This window comes from Carcharodon carcharias, chromosome 10, assembly GCF_017639515.1.
Source record: "Carcharodon carcharias isolate sCarCar2 chromosome 10, sCarCar2.pri, whole genome shotgun sequence".
In the NCBI taxonomy this organism is placed as follows: domain Eukaryota; kingdom Metazoa; phylum Chordata; class Chondrichthyes; order Lamniformes; family Lamnidae; genus Carcharodon; species Carcharodon carcharias.
In genome coordinates, this window is record NC_054476.1 from 135,374,933 (window position 1) to 135,385,309 (window position 10,377).

At 44.5% G+C, this 10,377-nt stretch overlaps 2 protein-coding genes across 2 annotated transcripts in view; one reads left to right on the top strand and one right to left on the bottom strand.

The window, feature by feature from the left end:
* lig3 (ligase III, DNA, ATP-dependent) overlaps nt 1-6,454 on the top strand; it is a 73,742-nt gene extending 67,288 nt beyond the window's left edge. Inside the window, exon 22 of the transcript XR_005944173.1 lies at nt 5,356-6,454. The gene's annotated coding sequence lies outside the window, so the exon portion shown is untranslated. The remainder of the gene's footprint in view (nt 1-5,355) is intronic.
* LOC121282880 (proteinase-activated receptor 2-like) lies at nt 5,338-6,309 on the bottom strand. The gene has a single exon (XM_041196692.1). It carries the CDS (start codon nt 6,307-6,309, stop codon nt 5,338-5,340), a length of 972 nt encoding a protein of 323 aa, XP_041052626.1.
* Nucleotides 6,455-10,377: the final 3,923 nt, after the last annotated feature.

Consider the following 10,377-nt stretch of genomic DNA (forward strand, 5'->3'; position numbering starts at 1 on the left):
TCTCGGCCTGATGGTCCAGTGGATGGCTTGGTGTTGTTCTTAGCTGTATAGCTTGATTCTTTGGGCTGTACTGCATTAGCTGGTCTCAGACAGGCAGCTGGGGTTATCATAGATGGCCTCAACATTACTGGGCCTGGGTTCATCCTGTTCCTGATCACTCTCCTCTAACCCCTGTGGGTGTTATATAAGGATTTGGTTGTGATGTCTCATCTGCCTCACAATGAAGTAGTCTAGAGAATAAGCACTAGGACAAGACACTATGGAACCATACCCTGGTGTGAGTTGGTGCTTGCAAGGAACAAAAGGGCAAATTAGGGAGGGTAAGTAATTTCTCCACTTCCTCTTTGAATTTTTTTTCCCAACCCAAGACTAGCTTATGCACTAAATTGGACAGACAAGGGCTTAGATTGCCGTTGGATTTCTGCAACCAAACTCTAGGTTGCATAATCCATTGGGGATCTCCTTAAATCACTGCAGATAGATTGCTTATTTTAACCTGCTCTTCTCTTCACCTAAGGTCATTTCCTTCCCAACCCTTCACATTTCTCATCTTGCAGCTTAACAAGTACGCAGTGTAGCTCAATTTGCAATAATATAAATAAGACTCTAAATAAGAGGGGGGAGGGAGAAATCATTTGGAGTTTAGGGCAGACTTCCCAAATTTCTTCTCACCTGACAAAGGTTTCTCTGCAACAATCCATCATGTGCCCCAGTGGTGACATTTGTGTTTACTAACTTTGAAAAATGCAAAATGTATTTTGTTTTAGACTCTTAAGACTTCATGTATTTGCTTTTTACCAGTACCTGGGTTGTCCTGAGGATCAGTATGTTGTAAACAGTTGGTGCTGCCACAGTAAATAGCCTACTTTTTAAGTACCTCACCACTGGCATTTTCCACTCCCCGACTGTCTAAATTGTCAAACTGCTTGTCTGAAATCCAGGTTTGATAAATAAATTTCCTCCAATTAAATATTGGGTAGACAAAAGCCATTATCTTTGGCCCCTACCACAAAATCTATTCAATTTTCATCTTCTCCATCCCTCTCCCTGTCAACTGCCTGAGACTGAACCAGTCTGTTCTCAACCTCGGTGTTATAGTTGACCGTGAAATGAGCTCCCTACTATATATCCTCATCATCGCTAAGATTGCCTCTTTCCCCTTCTGTAACGTTGCTAGACTAGCCCTTGCCTCAGCTTATCTGCTGTTGAAACCTTCATAATGCCTTTTTTTAGCTTTAGGCTTGACTATTTTGACACATGCCTGGCTGGTGTCTCTAGTTCTACCTTCCACAAACTTGAGGTCATTCAAAATTCTGCTGCCCTTGTCACAATTCACATCAAGCCTTGTTTTCCCCCATGCCTCCTTTGCTTGCTGACCCATATTGACTCCCAATTTAGCAATCAATTTTAAAATTTTCAATCTTTTGAAATGCCTCTGTGGCTTTGTTTCTCCCTACATTCCTGTAATTGTGTCCAACCTTGTAGCACTCTCACCATCACCCCATCCCCCTCCCCCCTGCCCCCCCATCCCTCACCTCCTCTCAGCCCCCAAAGATGTCTCCACTCCTCCATTTCTGGCCCCTTGAGTGTTCCTTGTTTTAATTGCTCCAATACTGGCAGTGTGCCTCCAACTGCCAAGGCCCTAAACTCTAGAAATATGTCCCTAATCTCTCCACCTCTCTACCTCTACTTCTCTTGTTTCCTTTAAGATGCTCTGACCAAAGTTTGGTAATTTGCCCTAATATCTCCTTATGTGGCTTGGTGGCCAATCTTATTTGATATCACTTCTAAAATTTTATTATATTAAAGGCACACTTTAACTACAAATTGTTGTTAATTGGCCCATGGAATGCTGCTGTCCACCACCTTAAACATTCATTCCCTTTGCTACCAGCGCACTGTGACAGCAGTGTGTAGCATCTACAAGATGCACTGCAGCAACTCACACAGCACCTTTCAAACTCGTGACCTGTACCACCTAGTAGGCTAAGGGCAGCAGCCATGTGGGAACATCACCAATTGCAAGTTCTTCTGTGTCACACACCATCATGCTTTGGCAATATGTCAAAGGGTAGTAATAGCAGGGGATTTCAACTTCCCCAACTTTAACTAGATTAGTGTGATAGGTTTAGAGGGAGTGGAATTCTTAAAATGCATCCAGGAGAGCCTTTTAAGCCAGTACATAGAAGGTCCTACAAGAGAGGGGGAGGTCCTGGACTTAATTTTAGGGAATGAAGTCAGGCAAGTGGTAGAGGGTATCAGTGGGGGAGCATTTTGCAGATAGTGATCATTACTCCATTGGATTCAAGGTTGTTATGGAAAAGGACAGGCATGGGCCAGAAATCAGAGTTCTAAATTGGGGGAAGGCCGATTTTTAATAAGATCAGATGTGATTTGGCCAGAATGGACCGGGAGCAGCTACTTTTAGGTAAATCTGCGTCAGAGCAGTGGGACTCATTCAAGAAAGAAATAGGGAGAGTACAGGGCCAACATATTCCAGTAAAGACAAAGGGTGGGACCAACAAATCCAGGGAACCCTGGATGTCAAGGGATACACAGGATTGGATAAAGAGCAAAAGGGAGGCTTACAGCAGATACCCAGGGCTCAAAACAGCGGAAGTCCTAGGGGAGTATAAAATGTGTAGGGTGGACCTTAAAAAGGAAATTAGGAGAGCAAAAAGCAGGCATGAAAAAAAATTGGCAGGTAAAATAAAGGAAAATCCAAAGTTATTTTACAAGCACATGAAGAATAAGAGGATAACTAGGGAAAAAGTAGGGCTCATTAAGGACCATAGTGGTAATTTGTGTGTGGAGCTGGAAGATGTTGGTAGGATTCTAAATGAATACTTTGTGTTGGTGTTCACAAGTGAGAGGGTCAACGTGGGTATGGAAATCAGGCAGAAGGACTGTGATATAATTAAAGAAATTAGTATAGAAAGGGAGGAGGTTCTAAGTGGCCTTGCAGGCTTAAAAGATAAATCTCCAGGCCCAGATGAATTGTATCCCAGGCAGTTGAGTGAGGCAAGGGAGGAGATAGCAGGGGCGCTGGCAATAATTTTCAATACCTCTCTGGCTACAGGAAAGGTGTCAGAGAACTGGCCAGTTAATGTGGTACCATTATTCAAGGAGAGAGGAAGGGATAAACCAGGGAACTACAGGCCAGTCAGCCTAAGTGGTGGAGAAACTATTGGAAACAATTCTCAGAGACAGAACTAATGTACACTTGGGGTTAATCAAGGACAGTCAGCATGGTTTTGTTAAGGGGAGGTCATGTCTGACCAATTTGACTGAATTTTTCGAAGAGATATGTAGATGAGGGCAATGCATTTGATGTAGTCTACTTGGACTTCAGCAAGGCTTTTGGTAAGGTCCCGCACGGGAGACTGATAACAAAGGTAAGAACCCATGGGATTCAAGGCAATTTGACAAATTGGATCCAGCATTGACTGAGTGGCAGGAAGCACAGGGTGATGGTCGAGGGGTGTTTTTGTGATTGGATGCCTGTGTCCAGTGGGGTTCCACAGGGATCGGTGTTGGGTCCCTTGCTGTTTGTGGTATATATAAATGATTTAGACTTGAACGTGGGATGGTTGATCAGTAAGTTCGCGGATGACACAAAAATTGGTAGGGTGGTAAATAGTGAGGAAGATAGCCTTAGGTTACAGGAGGATATAGACAGGCTGGTCAGATATGCTGATCAGTGGCATATGGAATTTAATCCAAATGAGTGTGAGGTGATGCATTTGGGCAGGACAAACCAGGCATGGGAATACATGATGAATGGTAGAACCCTGGGAAGTACTGAGGATCAGAGGGACCTTGATGTGCATGTCCACCGGTCCCTTAAGGTAGCGGGACAGGTAGCTAAGGTGATTAGGAAGGTATATGGGATATTTGCCTTTATTAGCCGAGGCATAGAATATAAGAGCAGGGGGCTTATGCTGGAACTACAAAAAATGTTGGTTAGGCCACAGCTAGAGTATTGCATGCAGTTCTGGAATCCACATTAGAGGAAGGATGTGATTGCACTAGAGAGAGTGTGAAGGAGATTTACCAGGATGATGCCTGGGCTGGAGAGTTTTAGTTATGAGGAGAAATTAGATAGGCTGGAGCTATTTTCCCTGGAGCAGAGGAGATTGAGGGAGGACATGATTGAGGTGTATAAAATTATGAGGGGCATAGATTGGGTAGACAGGAAGGAACTTTTCCCCTTGATGGAGGGATCAATAACCAGGGGGCATAAATTTAAGGTAAGGGGCAGAGGTTTAGGTGGGGTGTGAGGAAGAATTTTTTCACCCAAAGGGTGGTGGGAATCTGGAACTCACTGTCTGAAACGGTGGTAGAGGCAGAAATGCTCATAACATTTAAGAAGTATTTAGATGTGCCCTTGCGATTCCATGGCATACAAGGCTATGGGCCTAGCATGGAAAATGGGATTAGAATAGTTAGGTACTTGTTTGAGTGGTGCAGACTCGATGGGCCGAAGGGCCTTTTTCTGTGCTGTAGACCTCTATGACTATGACTCTATGACATTGCTACCTAAATCCTGGAACTCACTAACAGCCCTAAGGGTGTACCCAGACCTCACAGTCTGCAGCACTTTAAAGTGGTGGCTCACCACCACCACCTTCTCAAGGGCAATTAGGGATCGGCAATAAATTCTGGCCTTGCCAGTGATGTTTGCATCCCATGATTGAATAGTAAGAAAAAATATCTCCATGGCATGCTTAGCAAATGGTGGCTTGTAGAAGTGTTTCTGTCTGTATTGAGCTAATTCAGTGTATTTTGTTATTTTTAATGTTATAAGGATTGATGTGTTCTGTTCATCAGTATTACACATGAAGTAAGCCTCCCTGCTTTACAGTTGATAGGTGCATATTAGTCTGCCTTCTGGAAGATGGGAGAAATACATGTGGAGGGATATAGTATCCAGAATACACAATGAGGTATTACATTGTTAGGATCCTTGGATTATGCTATTGAAGGACTAACTGATGTGACAATAAAGATAATCCCACAATTATAAAGGATGAGGAAACAGTTGATGCTAAGAAAATCTGGTACAGAATTTATTGCTTGGGGCTGTAGGAAAATTTGACACCAGTTTGAGCACAGAACAATAATAACTGGAAAGAAGATTTATAGACTGGAACAACATGCAAATATAAATGTTTAAATAACAGTAATACACTTGATTCACTTCAAAAGCTTCAAAAAAAAGTTACAAAGCTGAAAATAATTTTGAGAAATCAGGTGAGTAAATATTGATACTGCCGCAATGTTTATTAGTCAGTGCGTTCCAAATCTATTGCTATTTTCATAAGCAGTTAACAGCTTTTATTCATTGACATTCAGGTCCCTGCTGGCAGCCACAGGCTTTTTAAAGCATTTCCAGCTTTTCATGACTTTAATGACCATTGATCTGTACTTGGTGCTAGCAAAATAATACACAATCGGATCCAGAACACCATTGATGTGAGTGCAGAGAAGACTTGAATAGTAAACCATGCCAGCTCTTTGGAAAAGTAGACAGTTGTTGCGATCTACAGTAGCAATCAAAAAGTGCCCCACAGCTAAAGGGAAAAAGCAGATGATGAAGACGAATAATACGAATACCATCATCTTGACAGCATGTTGGTTCCTTTGTTGCGATTGAGATGTTAATGCAGAATTGGCCAATTCCCGTTGCATTAATATTGTGGAGACCAGCAGAAATCCAAATGGAATTGCACAACCCACAACAAATAAGATAATACCTGACGGCAGTAAAATGCGTGAGACATGTGGTTCATTAAAACTCAAACAATACAGTTTTCCATTCATTTCAAAATTGTTGATCATGTAAAAGGATGGACTCGAGAAACCACAAGCCAACAACCATATTATTATACTGATGGCAATAGTACGTTTCTTTGTAATTCTGTGTTGAAACTGGATGGGTTTGGTGATCATGTAACAGCGGTAGCTGCTGATGCATGCCAGGAAGAAGAGACTTGCCAACACACAGCCACTGGTGAAGAATACTTGGAGTTTGCACATAAAGCTCCCAAATATCCAATGATTGTGGCTGTAGTAAATGATCAAAAAGGGGCTGGTGAATGAAAACAGCAAATCACCTACGCACAGATTGAGCATCAAAATATCAATCGGAGTCTTTTTCTTTACTTGAAAGCACAATATCCATAAGGAGAAACTGTTGAAGCCTGCAGCTAAAATGAAGATGACTGTAATTGCTGGAGCCATAATTGTTGACAGGAAGTCTTCATTTTGCAGACATGGTGCTTTAGTTGGAACTGATGAAGTGTTCATTTCTTAAGCCGAACCTACCTATATATGCAAGACAAGAGTGCCATGTATTGCATCAGAATACCTGTTTCTAAATTGTGATAGCTAGATACAGAAATTTTAGATGTCAAGCAAAAATAGGATTATAAAATACATTTCTAACATGAAATACTTATCTTGCAGTACTGTTGTGTATTCATTATGGTTTGGTAGCCCAATCAGTGTTGTTAATACTTAATAATTTTCTGGTATATTTTGAAAAGTTAAACAAAAACAGAATTACCTGGAAAAACTCAGCAGGTCTGGCAGCATCAGCGGAGAAGAAAAGAGTTGTCGTTTCGAGTCCTCGTGACCCTTCCACAGAACTGAGTGAATATTAGGAGAGGGGTGAAATATAAACTGGTTTAAGGTGGGGGGGGGGTGAGGGGAGAGATGTAGGGGGGTTGTGGTGGTTGTAGGGACAAGCAACAGTGCTAGGAGCAGATAATCAAAAGATGTCACAGACAAAGGAACAAAGAGGTGGTGATATTATCTAAACGAATGTGCTAATTAAGAATGGATGGCAGGGCACTCAAGGTACAGCTCTAGTGGGGGTGGGGTGGAAAGACTAGCAGGGCATACAAGATTTAAAAATAATGGAAATAGGTGGGAAAAGAAAAATCTATATAAATTAATGGAAAAAACAAAAGGAAGGGGGAAGAAACAGAAAGGGGTTGGGGATGGAGGAGGGAGTTCAAGATCTAAAGTTGTTGAATTCAATATTCAGTCCGGAAGGCTGTAAAGTGCCTAGTCTGAAGATGAGGTGCTGTTCCTCCAGTTTGCATTGGGCTTCACTGGAACAATGCAGCAAGCCAAGGACAGACATATGGGCAAGAGAGCAGGGTGGAGTGTTAAAATGGCAAGCGACAGGGAGGTTTCGGTCTTTCTTGCGGACAGACCGCAGGTATTCTGGAAAACGGTCGGCCAGTTTACATTTGGTCTCTCCAATGTTGAGGAGACCGCATTGGGAGCAACGAATGCACTAGACTAAGTTGGGGGAAACGCAAGTGAAATGCTGCTTCACTTGAAAGGAGTGTTTGGGCCCTTGGACGGTGAGGAGAAAGGAAGTGAAGGGGCAGATGTTGCATCTTTTGCATGGGCATGGGGAGGTGCCATAGGTTGGGGTTGAGGAGAAGGGGGTGATGGAGGAGTGGACCAGGGTGTCCCGGAGGGAACGATCCCTACGGAATGCCGCCGGGGTGGGGGGGGGATGGTGAAGGGAAGATGTGTTTGGTGGTGGCATCATGCTGGAGTTGGTGGAAATGGCGGAGGATGATCCTTTGAATGCGGAGACTGGTGAGGTGATAAGTGAGGACAAGGGGGACCCTATCATGTTTCTGGGAGGGAGGAGAAGGCGTGAGGGCGGATGCGCAGGAGATGGGCCGGACATGGTTGAGGGCCCTGTCAACGACCGTGGATGGAAAACCTCGGTTAAGGAAGAAGGAGGACATGTCAGAGAAACTGTATTTGAAGGTAGCATCATCAGAATTAGATGCGACAGAGGCGAAGGAACTGAGAGAATGGGATGGAGTCCTTACAGGAAGCGGGGTGTGAGGAGCTGTAGTCGAGATAGCTGTGGGAGTCGGTGGGTTTGTAATGGATATTGGTGGACAGTCTATCACCAGAGATTGAGACAGAGAGGGCAAGGAAGGGAAGGGAAGTGTCAGAGATGGACCATGTGAAAATGATGGAGGGGTGGAGATTGGAAGCAAAATTAATAAATTTTTCCAAGTCCCGACGAGAGCATGAAGCAGCACCGAAGTAATCATCGATGTACCGGAGAAAGAGTTGTGGGAGGGGGCTGGAGTAGGACTGGCACAAGGAATGTTCCACATACCCCATAAAGAGACAGGCATAGCTGGGGCCCATGCGTGTACCCATAGCCATACCTTTTGGAGGAAGTGAGAGGAGTTAAAGGAGAAATTGTTCAGTGTGAGAACAAGTTCAGCCAGACAGAGGAGAGTAGTGGTGGATGGGGATTGTTCGGGCCTCTGTTCGAGGAAGAAGCTAAGGGCCCTCAAACCATCCTGGTGGGGGATGGAGGTGTAGAGGGATTGGACGTCCATGGTGAAGAGGAAGTGGTTGGGACCAGGGAACTGGAAATTGTTGATGTGACGTAATGTGTCAGAGGAATCACGGATGTAGTTGGGAAGGGACTGGCCAAGGGGAGAGAGAAGGGAGTCAAGGTAACGAGAAATGAGTTCCGTGGGGCAGGAACAGGCTGACATGATCGGTCTACCGGGACAGTTCTGTATGTGGATTTTGGGTAGGAGGTAGAAGCGGGCCGTCCGAGGTTGGGCGACTATCAGGTTGGAAGCTGTGGGAGGAAGATCTCCAGAGGAGATGAGGTCAGTGACAGTCCTGGAAACAATGGCTTGATGTTCAGTGGTGGGGTCATGGTCCAGGGAGAGGTAGGAGGAAGTGTCTGCAAGTTGACACTCAGCCTCTGCGAGGTAGAGGTCAGTGCGACAGACAACAACATCACCACCCTTGTCAGCGGGTTTGATGACAATGTTGGGGTTGGACCTGAGAGAACGGAGTGCAGTAAGTTCAGAGAGAGGCAGATTAGAATGGGTGGGAGGAGCAGAGAAATTGAGATGACTAATGTCAGGCGGACAGTTCTCAATGAATCAAGAGAAGGTAAGAATCAGAGGGAGGGGTCCAGGTGGAGGGAGAACATTGGAGGTGGGTAAAAGGATCCGTTGAATGGGGAGAGGACTCCTGCCCAAAGGAGTGAGCACGGAGACGAAGATGGCAGAAAAAGAGTTCAGCATCGTGCCGAGCCTGAAATTCATTGATATGAGCGCGTAAGGGTATGAAACTAAGTCCTTTGCAGAGCACTGAATGTTCAGGAGAGGGGAAGGTCAGGGGGTATAGTGAATACACGGCCGGGGCTGGGATTGGAAAATGGGGTGTGGTTGGAGGGACAGGCAGCGGTGGAGGGTCCTAGATGGGTGTTGGTGTCGATGAGTTGTTGGAGCTTGCGTTCCTTAGCACTTGAGAGAAAGAGAAAAAGTTTCTTGTTGAGGCGTCGGATGAGACGAAGAATAAAATGAAACTGGGGGCACGCGCAGCTTTGAAAAAGGGTGCGGCGGTGCTGCTGGAGGGAGAGCACAAGTGTGTTCATATGGCGGCGCATGGCACTGAGTGTGGATCTTAGAATATGACGGGAACAGCAGTCCGAGAAACGTTTTATGTCCCGGAGATACCTGTAATCGTGGGTGGGGTCGAAACATGAGGGATGGAATTTCAGTTGAAATCCACGTGGGGTAAGTCGGAGATGGAGACAGTCACTGAGAAAGGAGATATGGCTGTGAAAGCGGGTTTTAGTAAATACCTTGTCAAACAAAAAAATTATTAACTTCTCAGTATTTATACAATTTTTCTTTCCAGTTGCATTGCCTTGCTAAAACATGAGCTGAGCAAAGTTGACTTTGAGAGAATGTTTTCAACAGGTGTTAAGTGGCTCACAATTTTTGTCTGTTCAGTCAGACTAATGTACAGGTTGTTAGTTAATGGATTCCTCTTTCACACCGACTTGACCTTGCTCTTGTCTCTGTGCTGTCACATTGTTTGTCTGGCAAACAATCTTAAGTTTCCTTCAGCCAAACTTAGGAAAACCAAAGGCCTTTGTCTTGTGCTACTGCCTTGATCAATTCTCCAGGCCCTGTCTCATGCTGAACCACAACCTCCGCATTCTATTCAATGCCAAACTAAATGTAATTGCCCACCTAACACTCTACATATGCCTCTTCCTTTTAAGGCGCTCCTTAAATATCTGCTCCTTGGGTCAAACATTTAGTCATCTTTTAATTTCTCTTCCTGTGGATGTGTTGAATAGTATGCTGAGGTTTTCCATACACCTTTGTAGAAACAGGGTGAGAAGCTATTTTATTTCCTTTGTTCATTGGATGTGGGCAGCAATGGCCAGGCCAGCATTTATTGCCTATTCCTAATTGCCTTTGTTCGGAGGGCATTTAAGAGTCAACCACAATGATGTGGGTCCGGAGTCTCATGTAGGCCAGACCAGGTAAGGATGGCAGATTTCCTTCC